Source organism: Pogona vitticeps, chromosome 1 (assembly GCF_051106095.1).
Source record: "Pogona vitticeps strain Pit_001003342236 chromosome 1, PviZW2.1, whole genome shotgun sequence".
NCBI classification, from domain to species: domain Eukaryota; kingdom Metazoa; phylum Chordata; class Lepidosauria; order Squamata; family Agamidae; genus Pogona; species Pogona vitticeps.
In genome coordinates this window covers 43,984,049-44,001,457 of record NC_135783.1, presented here as the reverse complement: position 1 = coordinate 44,001,457, position 17,409 = coordinate 43,984,049, and the positions used below count along the sequence as shown (strand labels likewise).

Here is a 17,409-nt window from a genome sequence, read left to right as displayed (position 1 = left end):
AGAGCATACATACCTTCTTAAAACTGGCAACCATGGATACTTCCCTTCTCCTCCTCCAGAAGATTTATCTTTCCCAGCACAGCACAATAACATAGTGCTTAGTTTCCTAGATCAAGTAACCACCTATTTGCAGCCAATAATATGGCTCACGGTGTCTCACTAATCAGGACAGGAATGTGCTAGAGGTTTTCCTCTTACTCAGTGTCTCTTACAGGCACAAACCAAACAGGGGAATGACAAGGTAACTTATGTTCCAGTGATGTTTTTGTCGTCTTTATAAAAACCCTATATCTTTTCTTTCTGATCCTCTGCTTAGTCACCCATAAGTGGTCTGAAACAAGGAAGTGTTCAACAGATGGAGATAGTGAAGTTTTTGTTGAATAGTTGTGGCATGATTCATGTGATACTTGCCCCATGGACACTTTGGTCCTTGTTCTGTAGCCTGTCAAACTCTTGTCCACAGGACTGCTTTTCTCTGTTAAGTTGAAACAAACTATGTCAAATTGGGAACTTTAGGAATGCATTAAATTGGCAATTTAGGGCCCTTTGTTCTGTTCCTTCACAGTTTTTAAGCAGTCTGTGGGAGTGAATGGATGTTATGCTGCCTAAGTCGTACTATAAGCAAACTGACATTGAACATATTGCTATTTTATGTATAATTATTGCAAAGGAGAGAAATGACTGCAAAGAAAATAAAAAATGAAATTACTAACAACTTTTTAAAGAAATATATATTTTTTAAATTAATGTTCTTCAGGATTCACCACTAAAATTTCCCATGAAGAATCACCATATGAAACATCTGCACCTTAGAGAACCACAGCCTTCACATTTTTGTCTGTGCTTTGAGGACTGGCTCTTTCTTCTATTTATCTATTCATTCATTCAGTTTACAGTATATACCACTGCCTTATACACTGACCCATTAGTTCAAGCACTACACTGGGCGGTTTGCACAATTAAAATTAGCAACCCTCAAACCTCCGATAATAAAAATATACATTCAGAAACCAAACGCTAATTAAATTGTAAATATAAATAATCCTATAAAATCTAGAATTAGTTGAAACATTAGAGTAGGATGGCTGCAAAGTGCATGGACTGCTTATCACTCATCTGCAGAACAATGTACATGTAAAATTCAGATTATTTTTTAAAAAATACTTGGAAGGGAGGATCTGATGCTATTACAGCACAGGAGCACACTGCCATTTTCTCTGGAACAATGTTTGTTTTTTAAACAGTGTTGGATTTGTAAGATATAACATGAAGGAGCATTCAAATTGTGGCATTTCCCCATGATATGAATAGAATCCCTGGAAACAACATGAATTGTTGATTTCTTATACAGTATCTCAGTTATGGGCCCATTATGCTGTTTTATGTAAGAAGAGGCTGAAGACTGAGTAGATCATGGTGATTAAACCTCCTCCTCCCACCTTGGAATTTTGTGACAGAATTCTTGTACACTTGTCAAGATACTCCTCTCCTTTGAGGGTGAAGGGGAGTGCTTTTGTGTCTTCAGGGGAGAAACTTGTATGCAGTTTCCCATCACAAAGTTTAGGGGGAAGGAGGAGTGGGGAAGCTTTTCCATGTGCAGAACCTCATCCATGCACTAATTGCCACCTTGCCAATTTCAGAATCCTTGCTTTCTCTCTCTCTAATGTATACTGTACCCCTACAATATATACATATTGAGGAATATTTCTGGAAAACTGGCATTTTATGTGATCACAGTCCTTTGAATTCCGGGGATTCTGGCAAGTCTTTGGGTCTGAGTCCCAAGTCCAAGTCTGAGTTCCTATTGAAAACAAGTCCCTCCCCCCCCCCAGAAAAAAGGCAGGGTGGATGGATTTAAAGTTGCAAGTTGTGTCCGAGTCATTGGAACACAACACACACACCCCTAAAAAATGAGTCAACTCCAGGTCAAGTCACTTAAGTCCAATTTGACAGTGAGTCCCACAACCTGACTACTCAACCCTGATAAATTCTGACTATCATTTTTGCTGGTAAAAAGAATTGATTGCCCTGTCTCTCTGTATTTCTTTGATGTGGTTCTGAGAATATCCTGATGGTTTTGACAAAAGATGTGGGCTTGGGATAAATTGTCCTGCATTCCTGACAGCACCTCTTATGTGAAAGATTAGGAGTCCTTAACAGCAGAGCAGAGGAGCATGTTGCTCCTTCTCTCTGGGGAGAGATGTTGGATGAAGGATGAGCTCCTGGGTCTGTGTCTGGGTGTTGGCATAAACTAAGCTAGCAACCATTTCTAAAGGGGAAAATAAGAGAAATCTGTCTGTAAGAAGATAGATGCGAATGTACACACACACACACACACACACACACACACACACACACACACAGAGAGAGAGAGAGAGAGAGAGAGAGAGAGAATATGTATCCTAGACCTATTTTGATTAAGAGTCTCTCTCTCGCACACTATTCTGCTTCCGTCCCACTCCCCCACTGCTGTAACTTGGCCAGACAATAAGCCACTTGAAGTCTAGTCTACTGACATTAAATCAGTGAAGTGTCTGGAGAAGATTAGTGATGAATTAGTCTGTAGAGTCAATGGGGATCATTTATATGTCCTAAGGGGATGAAGTTGGTAATTGTGCCCCTTCATATCACAGGCCAATAGCTGAATCACTTCGGTCTGACTTGGCAGTTTGGATCTGTTCGCCCTTCATGGTTCATTGCATTGGGGAAGTGAAATGAGAACTGTTTCCATCTCTCTCATCTGTGATCTTCAGGAATCTACCTGGCCAAGGTTAGACATCAGGAAAGAGTTGATTTATTTAGTGCTTTGCCTATAAAAACCCTCTGTGGGGCCTCAGTGAACAGACACACAATGGCAGTTGATACTGGAATCTTGAAGAGAGGAGAATTAAGATCTGGGGGTGTAAATTATTCCAGCAGAATAGCACTACACCAGATGCAGATGCACTTCTTGCAGGTCAGCTGTGCAAAGCCATATGTATGCACACATGCACATATACAACATTACTCTCCCCTTTCTTAAACCTACTATCTTTACCAGCTACAGAATACCTTCTTTGTCTGGTGGCCTCCAGACGGTAATCCGCCAGGCACTGAGTCCTAGTACATTAGTTAACTGAAGTTTAGCTATGAGCCATGCGTTAGTTGTATTTCAACTGGATTACTGTGATGTGTTCTATGTGGGATTGCCTTTGAAATATGTTTGGAAACTTCAGTTGTTTCAGAACACTGCAGCCAGACTGCTGACTGGCTCTGGTTACAGGGAGCAAGTAAACTCCCTTATTACAGCAGCTTCATTGGCCCCCATTTTGATTTTGGACTCAATTCAAACTGTTGTTATTACCCACAAAGTTCTATACAACTTGAGTTCAGGCTATTTGAAATATTGTATCACCCCCATATGAGACTACTCATCTTTTAAGATCATCTCTCATCTCCACCACCTTCCCAAGCTTGTTTGGTGAGGACATGAGAGAGGGCCTTCTCAGGGACTCATCTCAGGCATTGGAATGCATTGAGAAGTCAGGTTGGACCCCCTCCCTCTTGTCCTTCGGTTGTCAGGCAGAGAATTCCTTTTCAGGCAATTGTTTAAGTAATGAGTGGGGGTTTAGGTAACATTCTATATTTGAAATTTAGATATATATTTTTTAAAAATTAAAGTTTTTAAAATCTCAACCAATGTTTAATTGTTTTTAATATAGTTTTGTGTGGTATGTTTTACTTGGTCTTTTTGTACTGTTTCAATCGCTGGGATCCGCCTTGGGTTTCCCTATGGGGAGAGAGGCAACGTATAAATAAATAACATAAATCAACAAATAAGTGATCAAGGAGCAGCATTTGCCATCAAGTACACTTAAAGGTACCTTTGGATTTGGGGAGCATATTGTGGCTTACCAAAATCTAATTTTCTACTGAAGGTATCCATAAATATCTACCTGTATCATTTGGGCTTGGTTGTTATCAGAAGAAATGTGCATTATAACTCCAGCATTTTAACTCTAAAGTTTTCTTTTTTCTTTCTTTTTTTGCAAACAAGTATGAAACAGAGACAAGGTGCTTGAATTATGTAGATAGTCTGGAGTTTGTAAGTTGTTATGCCAGAGGGAGAAAGCTATATTTGGCTTTATTTGGCTTTATTAGTAGGAAAATCATTGGTGATGCATATCCAACAATAGGATTTCACTACTTTCGTGTCTCTCTTCTGGGCACAATCAGTTTTAAACATGGTATCTATCTTGCAATGAGCACTTTGCCTTCTCTGAGTAGTCATCTTCCTTCAGCTCTCAGTGGAACAATTTTAGGGATCTGCTTAAGATTTCTCTTCAACAAAATTCACCTGTTTTTGCTTAAAAAGCATCACATCTGCTTTATGTTACTGTTGGCTATTTTAAGATCTGCTTCATGGTTAGTCAGAAGCTTGGGAAGAAAGCAAACCACTCACACAATGAGAATACTTGATTAACAGCCCTTTGAACCCAGTTGCTCATCTAGGTCCTAACTCTGTAAATAGCACATCTGTGGGGGTGTAACTTACAGCCTATTATTCAGCTGTTCCTGTGAGTTGACAGCAACTGTGCATAATGCAGTCTGATAGGATCTGCAGTGATGTTTGAGACATACCTGCAGGCTTCATGTGTTTCCGTGTGGACTTCCTTGTAGCCATCTTGACTGTATCTTAGCATGGGGCCTTGGACTTCCCTGTAGGAGGAGGAGGAGGAGGAGGACATGTCACTTGAACCAGATGTTTCCTCATTAAGTTGCTGGGCTCAGAGACACAAACATTTCAGCTTTGTAGATTTTACTGCTTATCCTTTGGGCATTCTAAATCATGTTCAAAATAATGGAACCAAATGCCAGACTGTGGTCTTGGATGCTGAAAACTGTGTGAGGCCACCAGATTCATCCCTGTAGCCAGGGGCAGTGCAAATTTCTCCAAGTGTCTTGCTTAGTAGTTCTAAAATTTGAGTTGGAGGGAACCTCTCTTGAGACATAAGAAGGTAATTCATTCTCCATGGTCTGTTCCGCTTTTGGCTTCTCTGCTAAAACTAGTGCCAGCTGGAAGGGTGAGTGTTATGTTTTTCCATACACAAAGCAGAGCCATTTTACAGTCAATATGAAATGTGTGCATTTATATTTAGATGAAGGGAAATGAGAGTAATAGTGGAGTCTCTCCAACAGCTGGATCCTGTGTTTCAGTGTTGCAGCTACAGCAAATCAGAGGAGCTTTAGGTTCTCAGATATGCATCATCTTCTGAGTTCATTCCTTGCATCCATCCTTTCTATTCAGAAGAAGTGGGTTGAATGCTCAGATTTCTTCTTAGATTTTTCAGTAGCTAGAAGGAATGGACATAATTTGAGAAGATTATTTTTTTAACATGAATTTCCATACTTTAATTGGCAGGTACTGATTAAATTGGGCAGTACTGAATATATCAGATGCAGTACTGTTTGCTGCCTGGAAAGGGGTTGACATATATTTACTGACTATTCCAAAATGGTGATACCATACAGAAGGATACAGACATCACAGTTATTTCTCTATGGCTGTCATATCAGCAAACATTGCAATTGTTCTTTTCCTTCATTTTTAAAAAAGTTCCCATAATTAGCATTCATGTTTAAATCCATTGAAGGTTTTCTAATGCTGGCCAAATTCACATCCAGTCAGCGCAACTGTGTGAATGCTGTTCCACATGGAGAGCCATTAGTGAGAATTTCATCTTCCATGTATACATTTTTCCAGTGACTTCATGTTTGAGCCCGTGAGAACGGGCTTTGAATTTGGATAAATTCCCAGCTAAGAATGTAATCAGCCTGATTTGGACAGGTTTGGGAACAAGGCCAGAATGGATCTTCGGTGAAGTGGACCAGAATCTGAACACTTCCAGACAAACAGTCTGAATTTGGAGGGGCACATGTGTCTCTGAAAAAGCAGCTGAAAACTGAAAATTAATAATTTATCTCTAAGCTCTTCATACGAGAAAATCACTTGTGGAGGGGGAAAGGAGATGGAGTGGCTTGTATGACTGCTGCTCTAGACTCTGATCACAGCGAATGACGTTATCAGGGCTCCAGATCGTAGTGCTTTACGGAATAGTTGTGAAAGTATATTAGTGCAGGACTGAGTTTGGTGGGTTTTTTGCCAGGTTCCATTCCCAAGGGCAGGAAAGCTAAAAGGGTTTTGATGAGGCATCACCAGAACATCAGAGGGTATATAGTGTCAAATGCTTGTTTGGAAAAAGCTGGCTGTCCAGAAACGTCTGGCTATATCACTCTGTGCTTCACAAGCACCATTCATCATCCTTTTGTACATACTGCGACTTTGGTCTCAGTTAAATGGAAAATGAAAATAGGACTTTATTATTAATCATAATAAACTCCTCAGCCCCGAACGCCTAACCTTCTAAATTGCTGGGGTTTCTTACTTGGAGGAACTGTACAACATGTGCCACTTTCATGCAAATTGCCCTAACAAAAAAAAAAATCGATACAGGGTAAGATAACAAATCCCACATTGGGAAGTTTGATCATTTCCTTTCTACTGAGACAAGTACTCCTTTCCCTTAGAAAATTTTGAAGTTACTTAAATAGGACTGCCTCTGTTCTCTCTGTCTTTTCTGAGGCAATTGCCTTGCAAAAGGTAGATTAATAGATTATCTCTTTTTGGAAAGGCTTTAAACTGTAAAACCACCCTTGCACTAAACTCCCTGTGCATGTTCTTCTGAAATTTGGCTAGCCGGATTATTGGAGGAAGGAAAGCTATCTGTGCAAACTACATTTCATTCTGCCATGATACAGAAACTTTACCAGCAGTTCATATTTTTAAAAAATTAATTTTAATTTAATTACAGTAGAAGACTCCCTCTTCCCCCCCATCACACTTTGGCAAGGATAGTCTTCTCTGAAAATGTCACTATGCTTGTAACTTCCATCCAATGACAGCAGAGTTTATTGATTTCCAGTGGTAGTCTGTGCTGAATGGTATGATGGCTTGCATTTCTATATCACATTCAGATTTGTGGCAAATCACTCTGCCTCTAAATTTGACCAATCTCAACTGGGCTGGTTTCAGCAAGTCATGTGGTTGGCGTGCAGCCATACCATTCATAAAGCTGAATGCTGTGAGGAATTGCTACTCTAAGCATTATTGCTGACCTTTGCCTTAGTTTGGAGAAATATTGACCAAAATCCTGTTGCTTTGCATAGTAAGTTGCAACTAGAGTCAATTGAGATTTGGAGAGCTGACTCCTTTATAAGTTCTATTGATTCAAATGGGCCTACTCTAGTTTTGACTTACTAAGTAACAGGATATGGGCCGTTGTCTGCAAGCTTTTACTTGCGTTCATTTCTGTGAATGAGGTGCTAATTTTTGCAACAAAATATTGACAGAACATCTAGCTTTGTTCAAGTTATTTGTGCCAGCAAAGTAATGGAGCAATGTTGATGTCGTTAAAGGTTGAAACTGTCAAATGAAGAAATCCGACAAGCAATCTTGAAAATGGATGAAGAAGAAGATCTGGCAAAAGATATGCTGGAACAGGTGAGTGGAGGAAAACTAAACTGCTGACTATATCATAGTGCAAATTTAGTTAGTAGCCATTAGAGTTAATGCTACTTTGGAAGGTGTGCCAACACGCTTTAATCAAGGTGCTGTTACTGAACTTTTAACCACAGGAAAAAATAATCCCTGATTAGATTAATTAGAGAATGAATGTTGCTTGTGGGTGATGAATGTTTTGGTTATACAATGTGGTGATCAGACACCTGTGAATGACATGATTTGCATAGTGCAAGCATACATTGCCACCTGGCCCCGACCTGAACCTTCCTTAGAGCCCTTGGGGTGTCCTCTACTTTCAACACCAGAAGCAGAACTTCCAAGACAACTATTATGAAGATGACAAAATTGTGAAAGTAGTGGTGAAGCAATGGAGGGGAGGCACAGAGTTGTGGTTTCTGGGAGAAAGGTATTACATTAAGTTGGGGAGGATTAGATTTGGGGAAAATGTGCCTGCAAGAGGTAATTGCTCATTTATGCCTGCAGGAGGCAAATTTTGTAACTTGAAGTGGCTAGCAGTTAATGGATTTTTAGTGCATTCTAGTCTAGTGAGTTGGTACATGCTCAAAAATCCAAGTGAGGTCTTGCTAATTGCGAGCAAGAAGCTGCTGTGAAGTTATATCATTTGCCTTTGAGAGGTATAGCTATGTGACAGAATTTAGGCCGTTTTAAACATCTGTAGGGATGGAGGGAGAAGGAAATGAATCTGCTCAATGCAGGGGCTTTTAAGTTTAGCTCATGAAGAAGAATGATCAAAACACAGATATTTTTCACTGTGACATTTTTGAAAGATGGAGGAAATTATCTCTGTTTTCTGAACTGCTTCATATGTACCAATATGCCCTGGAGGGCTTCTGGCATTTAACAGAGTTCTTTGCTGAATGTCAACAACATATAAACAACCAATAATTATTAGAAATAGGAAATCCGAGATGGAAATCAAAAGTATGTAATGAAGTCACAGAGAGGAAAAGATCGGCAGAGAAGCAGCCAGATGTTTCAGAAAGGTCACTTGTTCAGCCACAGTTGCATTGCTCTGGAATTACAGTATAATCCTAGGGGAAAATTCAGAACATTACTTTTTTCTTAACAGTAGCATTTTTATTACTTGCCTCCTTGTCCTTGTTTCTTTCATGCTGTGTTGTGTGTTTTTAAATTGCTTTCTGTGCACCTGTGATTTCAGCTCCTAAAGTTTGTTCCTGAGAAAAGTGATATTGACCTATTGGAAGAGCATAAGCATGAAATTGACCGCATGGCTCGGGCTGATCGCTTCCTTTATGAAATGAGCAGGTAAAGTTTGTATATGTGCATGTGCATGTGAAAGAGACAATATGAAGAAATGGTACACTTCTGTGTAGTGGACAGAGTGATAGACTAGGACTCAGGAGTTCTGGGTTTAAATCCCTACTCAGCAATCAAAGCTTATTGGAGTTGTGGAACTGGTAAAAGGTAAAGGTAAAGGTTCCCCTTGACAATTTTTGTCCAGTCGTGTTCGACTCTAGGGGGCGGTGCTCATCCCCGTTTCCAAGCCATAGAGCCAGCGTTTTTTTGTCCGAAGACAATCTTCCATGGTCACATGGCCAGTGCAACTTAGACACGGAATGCTGTTACCTTCCCACCGAGGTGGTCCCTATTTATCTACTCGCATTTGTATGCTTTCGAACCAGTAGAATGGCGGGAGCTGGGACAAGCGACGGGCGCTCACTCTGTCGCGTGGATTTGATCTTATGACTGCTTGGTCTTCTGACTCTGCAGCACAGGCTTCTGCGGTTTAGCCCGCAGCGCCACCACGTCCCTAGCCCGGAACTGGTAAAACCACTACTTAAATATCTCACTTACCTTGAAAGCCCTGTTAGGATTCCTATAAATTGGTTCCAACTTGACAGTATATAACATAGCATTTCTCTTTTAAGATGTTGCACTTTCCTTTGAAAATTAACCCTCACTTTCCAGGATTTGGGGGGAAAAAGCAAGTGAAATATAGAGTATTTTCTCACTCACTAAGTGAGAAGTACAGTGTATTGAGGGTTATTCTCTTGTATTTCCTTAATATACTGAGAATTCCCATTTCTGAATGGGGCTAATCTGTTGACAACCAGAACATGTCTTTGTTGACTTCTTTGGTTGGAGCTAATATGTTCCATTAGCCGGGACAAAGAAAGCACCTCAGTGATAATGTACAGTAGACTTTTTTGGACAGTTTCACCCCAGTCATTATGTGTTTGTTTAAAAATGCTCGACAAGGGCTGAAACTTAACAACATTAGCCAAAATATTCTTGTGTAGCTATGCAAATAGTGTAGCTTTTAGAGACAAATAGACTCAAGTTAACAAATCACTACAGAGGTCAGCTGCAAGCTGAGTCACACAACTCAGTATGCAATGGATAAGGTCCACATTACATGAAGCTTTGCCAGAGCAGTGATAGAGCAAAGCTAACTTTTCAGAAGAACAAATAGAGTAACGTGCTGAGGCCATCTGTCACTGAGGATGAGTAGGATGAGGCTCTGGGTTTGGGCTTGGAATAAAAATGAACTCTTTTTACTCCCGGGGTTCTCACTGAAACATAATCAAAGTTTTTTGTTTCTTTTCCTTCAGGATTGACCACTATCAGCAAAGACTTCAAGCATTATTCTTTAAGAAGAAGTTTCCAGAGAGGCTTGCAGAAGCCAAGCCGAAAGTGGAAGGTAAGTCTAAAACCTTCATAGGGATCATAGCACTTTTATCAACCTCCAAAAAAATAAAAAATAAAAAAAAATATATGGAGCAAATCCTTATTTCAAGGCAATTATCCTTTGTTAAGCACAGGAACATGTGTGACAATGCAGATTATATTGTTAACGTAATGTAACATAAATATTGTTATATTTTAAATATTTCTCTCTCTTTTTAGGAACTGCTAGAGAATTTGGTGGTTTAGGTATCTGGCTGCGGAGCCAGAGGATGGGAGTTTGATTCCCCACTGCGCCTCCTTGACAGGGGCTGGAATTGATGATCTGTAGGGTTCCTTCCAGCCCTACAGTTCTATGATGACGATAAATCTGTCGTCTTGCTTGAACACCTTCCCACAATGGAAACTGAAATATTTGGTTGTGTATTTTCATACCTAGTGCCCCAGAGGCAAACGCTGTTTGTTCTGACACATGGCACTGGGAAGGGATGCTGCACATTATGAGACTTCTATTCATGGCGTGGATGCTGAAAGCGATCACCACGGCCCCACAGTTTTGGTCAGGATAAGTCATCTTGGCACAGTCAGAGGGCACATCAAAAGGGACCAAGCTGGGCTTTCTTTCTGTTGTGACTTTTACTGTTTGTACAAAATTGATGCCCTCTTCTTTTTACAAAGCCAAGCATACCCGCAGAGCAAGTACTAAAGAATAAGTTGATTTGTAACAAAGAAAGAAGCAACCAATTCCAAAAATGCTACTACTATTTCTAGTTTGTGCAACTAAGCAGTAGTTATCCCATTTTCCAGCCTTTTGCATTTTATGGAAATGCACAAGGAACATCTTTCCAGGAGTTGTGTGTGTGTGTGTGTGTGTGTGTGTGTGTGTGTGTGTGTGTGAGAGAGAGAGAGAGAGAGAGAGAGAGACCCTGCATCTTGCACTTAGGGTATTTTAAGTTTTTTCGTCTTCATTTATCACACAAGGCTCATCCTTATGTGATAAATATTTTACATGTATAGTCCCCACTACCACCCATTGATGAAAGTGATAACAGTGCATGAATCTAAGGATAATTCTCATCTGTTTCTTTCAGCTATTCTTTTGGCATCCAAAGAGCTCATCCGTAGTAAGCGCCTGAAGCAGCTTCTCGAGGTTGTGTTAGCTTTCGGCAATTATATGAACAAAGGCCAAAGAGGAAATGCATATGGCTTTAAGGTCTCCAGCCTGAACAAAATTGCAGACACCAAATCCAGCATAGACAAGTAACTTTATTTATTAGCATTTTATTTTCAGTTAACAAAAATTCCTAGTGCAGTTCACACAAAAGGAAATACGAAAACATGAGTACCAGTCTTTCCTGATTCCCTTGACAAGGGTAGAAAATTCACAAATGGGCACAGAATTATTACAGTCCTTCCACAGAGTGGCATTTTTCCTGCGAAGGATTTACTGGAAAGGGTGTTAAGCTGTGGAGAAATTGCCAGTTTTCAATGCGGAACAATGGTCACAAACACAAAGTAAAAGGAAAAATGAAACCAGAGCCTCATTCTCATGGGAAAATCAAGAAATCTTGCTGGAATGGGACAGGAGGGGGACTCCGAGGCAATAGTCTTGGTGTGGCAAGACGTGGAAAACTGCCAAAAATGAGATATTTTTGCAAGCATTTGTCACATTTCTAGTCAAGAGACCTACAAAAACCTCTATATATTTTTTGCAGGCAGCAGCGAATGTACCCCAAATGCAAACAGCAGAGGCTTTTTTCTTTTCTTTTACTTTGTTTTTGATTTTTGTTTTTTGGTCACAGTAAGAAAGCAGCACCACCCCCAGTAATGTTTGGGGCCAATTTGCTCTACATTATCTCTGCAGAAAGGTGCTACACAACATTGTCTTCTTCCAGGGCATTTTGTGGAACAGGATTGGCCAACCCCACTGCTTTTGAGGGCAGTCATGTGCTACTCCCTCCAGAAGGAAGTACACTTGGAAAACTGCTGTGCCATGATGTGGTGTCCTTTCGTAGTTGTGCTATGAGACCTTGAGCATCACTGTGGGTGGTGCTGCCCTTTTCCTACAACACTGAAAATGACTTTTAGGGGAAAAAGGAAATTAGACTTACATACCCCATACCTCTGAAATGCATTTTTAAAAAAGTTTCAACAAACATACACAAAAATGTAAAATGTCCCTTCTGAACTCGAACCAGGCAGTGAAGTTTTAAAGATGGGCACATTCATTCTAGCACTGAAATATACATTAAAATGGCTTGGTCACATGAAAAGGATTTTGTCTTGCACCAAAGTGTGACTTCTGCATTTGAATTGTTTCTCTCTGAGGACTATAATGTACTCAGTCCACTGATGTGTCTGCTGTTGGATCATTGGATGATGATAAATAGCTATTCAACTTCTAGAGAAGAAACCGTGCTATGGGAAATACTATTTTGTTATGCAGGAAAAAATGTGCCTTTTTTTAGCTGGATAGGCTGATGTCATGCCAGTCTCTCCAAATATACTACTGCATTCAGACTGATGCATCTTGTTTTTCTCCATCTTTCCTATCTCTTTCCTTTAGGAACATTACACTGTTACACTACTTAATTATGATCTTTGAAAAGAACTACCTAGAGATCCTAGAGGTGCAATCCGAACTGCAGCATCTTCCAGAAGCAGCAAAAGTCAAGTAAGTTTTAGGGGAAATTTGGAATTCAAATGGTACTGGGATTCATTCATAATACTTGGATTTGTCTTCTTGAATAGCAGGTGGAGAGAATGGTGTGCTATAAACGTGTGTGAGAGAACAAAAGAAGAGCCATGCAGATTCTGGCCAAAGGTTACGTAGTCCAGCTTCTGTAAGGCAAAGTCAAGCAAAGTGTGCTGATTATATACTGCCCCATAGTGCTTAAGGCACCCTCTGGGTGGTTTACAGTTTGGTTATATAGGCTGCACATTTGCTGCAAAGCGGTACTTAACTAATTCAACCTGTATCACCCACCCATAGTTCTCTTCTTCATATTGGCTATCACCACATTTTAAATAGCACATGTTCCTTCTCCAATTAATTACAGTAATTAAATTTCAAAAGTCATGCAATGATAGCCGTTTGTATGGTTTCTTTTGTGGTCATAGGTTTTAGGGAATTTTATGACTAAATTCCAGGTTCCTTGTATGAAATGGAGAGATCAAATGGTCAAACAAGGCAAAAATAGCACAGGTGAATAAGGGGAACACAGGAAACAAAAGGAGCTTTCTTAAGTCTGCACCGACTAATGGTGGTCTTTCCCAGCTCTGTCTGGAGATGCCAGGATTGCATCTAGAGCTTTGGCTATCTAAGCCATGCATTCTGGTATTGTCTCAGAGAAAGCTTCTTTGACATTTCATCTACAGAGTTTCACATTTCTGCATCTAGACAGTCCCCAGTGAAATTAGCACACGACGTTGGAAGGAGTTGTAAGGCAGTGGGGTGGCAGCCAGTAATAAAACTAACTTTAAAGAATAGTGGACATGGAAAGATGAAAAAAAGAGATGTGTTTTGCTGAAGAAGATTAAGGTGGACAAAACCTTGCTAGGAGGGTCATCTTTTAAGAAGTAAAAATCTCAGCATGGCCCCTAGAATATTCAATTCTAGTCACTGTAAAATACAGACAGATTAGGTTAAATGGGCCATTCATCAAACCTGAGTGCAGCTGCTGATGTAATTATTCTGTATGGTGCTCAGCTCATCATCAGGGATACTCCAAGTATGAAGTCAAGGATGAGTTCAAAAAGAAAAGAACTGTAAAAAGCTCAAAATGTGGTCTGAAGATTTTTCTTAATTTACACAACAAATACTTCTAGGAAACACACTTCATATCCTTGAACTTTATGCCGCACCCTCCAGCTTTGTTCATGCACACATCCAGGCATTAACTAGCACCAGCTGTCACATTGCACTCATTTCATGTGGCCTCTCGATTGCTGTAACACTGCATGGAAGGCCAATAATTGTTTATTGCTCATTTATCACATTATGAAAGTTTTCTTCCTGCTAGCCTTTATTCATTGTGTCTGTTTAGAAGGGGATTACTTTCCTCAGCCAGGAATCCTCTACACTCTTAACCAGCAGTTAATCCCATTGGTTGCAGTAACACTTGCTTCTGAGAAGACATGCTGAGAATTGCACTCTTAAATTCTATTTTGCCTTTTTATTTTAAAAAATATAAGCGACTTAATTGAAAGCTATGTTTATACCCACATCAGTGTGTTTATAGAATGCGCATGAAATTGGGTATTTGTTCTGAAATATGTCTGAGGAAGCATGGATTTATGTTAAAGAGTAGGTTTGCAGGCCTTAATGAATGAACGAATGCAGAAAAATATGTAATTGCTCACCACTAGACTAAAGGTACTTTCTCTGTTCAAAGCAGTATACACATGAACACAAAACATGGACACCTGCTCCTAGGTATACTTACACATATGTGTAGATCTGTACACAGGTAGAGAAATACTTTAAATAAATGGATGAAACATAGCAGAACAACGTAAAAATCATAGTCCAGATAACACCAGAGGTTGGGAAAAAAGTGTTGTTTTTTTCAGAAATGACTGCAGTAATGGGAAACAATCACAAGGATAGTGACATATCTTGTGCTATCTTGTTTGTGGCTGACTTGACTAAAATTGATATTCTGCTGCTGTGTTCTTATCTTCAAGCTAGGCAGTTATTAGCTGATCAGTTAAATGTAGCATACCCTATCATTTCACAGTTGATGCCCATGCCAGCCAACAATAATAAAACTAGTATTTTAACAATTCAGAGGCAGTAGGGAAGAGTAGTTCTGACTAAACACGATCCACCTGGAGCAGGGACTGGCAATCCATTCCAGTATCTTTGCCAAGAAAACCCCATGAATAGAAACAAAAGACTAAAAGATATGACGCTGGAAGATGGGCCCCTCAGGTCTGAAGGCATCCAACATGCTTCTGAGGAAGAGTGGAGGACAAGTACTGTACAAGTAGCTCCAGAGCTAATGAAGTGGTTGGGCCAAAGCCGAAAGGACGCTCAGCTGCGGACGTGCGTGGAAATGAAATGAAAGTCCGATGCTGCAAAGAAAAATACTGCACAGGAACCTGGAATGTAACCCAAATTCCGGGAGGCAGTGGAAGACAGGAGGACCTGGCATGCTCTGGTCCATGGGGTCACAAAGAATCGGACACAACTTAACGACTAAACAAACAAACAAGGGAAGAGCATTCATAAGATATGACTGACAGCACCAGTCAGTAGTGGGAAAATATCGAGTAGCTGGCAATAATGGCTAGCATTTGATGCCAAAATGTGTTCAGTGGGCTGCCAGCCTGCTTGCACACAGCAGATACCTGAGGGTAAAATGCTTGTTCTCTTCCGGGTATGGTAAGATATTTTAATATGGGTACACACAGGCATGGCTCTGAAACATCCTACTAGAAAGCAGCACAAAGCAGAATGGACCCCTCTTCCTAGATGTTCTGAGCATCTAGTATGGGGCCAGGGCTAGAAGTAGGATTTTAGACTTGATGAACCAGCAATTTTCCCCCTTGTTTCAGCAGTTCCTGTATTCCCATGTTAACACTGCCCTTTTTGTTTCAAATGGCTGTGTCTCCCTGTGTGTCTCCTTGCAGCCTGGTGGAGCTGGAGAAGGAAGTTAACAATATAAAGGCTGGATTGAAAGCTGTTGAAGCTGTAAGTATGTCATGGTTTCCAAATGTTCCATTTTTTAAAAAGTCCACTTGGCATCTGGGGCGCCATGTTTTTGATGAGGGTAGAAGGAGCTTTTTTTCCTTTGTTAAAAAGGCTTTGCTTCTTTAAAAACACAAACATCCTGTCTTTTTTCTTGAAAATGTCTCCCGCGCAAGTTGGACTGACAATATTAACAGATGGAGCCCGTTAACAAGAATCTTCTTTGGTCAGCTACTGAAAGTATGGAAATGGGCCTTTGACCACATTTATAAAATGTGAATGCTTTATGAAACATCTGGCTTCTGAGCAGGTGTTTGATGTGGACAGGTCTACACAGGTGGGGTAACGTTGATGCATTAAGGCATTTACTACCTGCCAAAACGGCTGCCAAGGACAACAGGCAGGCAGGCAGGCATGAAATGGACGGTCCCGCCACTACGTAACATTAAAAATGAAGTTGCACGGAAACTGTCAGGAGCATTACTGTTCCAGAAAGCTTCTTTGCACATTGTGTGATTTACAACATCATGCAGACCATTTCCCAACAAGTTAAACAAACTTACACTTCCACAAGAAGGAAAGGAAAGGAAAGGTGGGTAGTACATTAGTAAACTGAAAAGAACTGGGCATGTTTAGCCTTGAGAAAATAAGACTGATGGGAGATATGATAGCACTTTTCAAATACTTGAAAGGTCATTGTACAGAGGGAGGACTGGATCTGTTCATGACCATTCCAGAATGCAGGACACGTAATAATGGGCTAAAGCGACAAGAAGCCAGATTTAGGCTGACTATCAGTAAAAACATATTTACTGTTAGAGCAGTGTGGCAGTAGAATCAATTACCTTGAGAGGTGGCGAGCGCTCCACTCTAGAGCTATTCAAGAGAAAATCAAACCATCTAGTAGACCACCTTTGGTTTGGATTCCTGCTTTGAGCAGTGGGTTGGACTTGATGTCATGTAGCCTACTTGCCATGTAGCCCCGTACTGTCTGTTAGATCTCAGGTAGATCTTTTCCATTCTCTTCTGCAAGCAGATTTTCTTCTCCATAATGAGATGTCCTCTCATCCTCCAGACCTCTCCATTTTAAGCATGTTCTAGCTTAGTAGACCATGCATATGAAATAATTGGAAAGGGTACTTTGTATTTAGTTGTTGAAAATAAGCATTCAGAGAATTACAGGCCTACCTTTTAGTGAGTAGCTCAAAAGTAGAAGACATCTCCTATTTTAGGCTTTGTTTTATGGGCTCTGATTTCTTTAAAGAACCGTAATGAGTCATGGGAACAGAACCACATGGATTCTATAAGGAATAGAGCCAATGGGGTTTTGCAAAACAGAAAGACTTTGTCATGTTGGTGTGTATTTGTGTGCGTGAGAGAGAGATGAGTGTGGGGTTTAGAGCCAGCCACACCCACTTTCTCGTTCTGATTCTGACTCTGCCACTGGCTTTTAATAAATCATGGTATTGTTACCTCTCATCTGTGATTT

General features: G+C 40.3%; 1 protein-coding gene across 4 annotated transcripts in view; it reads left to right on the top strand.

Annotated features, from left to right (window-relative positions):
* DAAM2 (dishevelled associated activator of morphogenesis 2) overlaps positions 1 to 17,409 on the top strand; it is a 276,268-nt gene that overhangs the window by 228,551 nt on the left and 30,308 nt on the right. For all 4 annotated transcript variants that reach the window (XM_020785056.3, XM_020785053.3, XM_078383030.1 and 1 more), the window contains 6 exons: positions 7,456 to 7,540; positions 8,742 to 8,848; positions 10,156 to 10,244; positions 11,320 to 11,488; positions 12,795 to 12,902; positions 15,863 to 15,923. In XM_020785056.3, the coding sequence (XP_020640715.3) occupies positions 7,456 to 7,540; positions 8,742 to 8,848; positions 10,156 to 10,244; positions 11,320 to 11,488; positions 12,795 to 12,902; positions 15,863 to 15,923 (619 nt within the window). The remainder of the gene's footprint in view (positions 1 to 7,455; positions 7,541 to 8,741; positions 8,849 to 10,155; positions 10,245 to 11,319; positions 11,489 to 12,794; positions 12,903 to 15,862; positions 15,924 to 17,409) is intronic.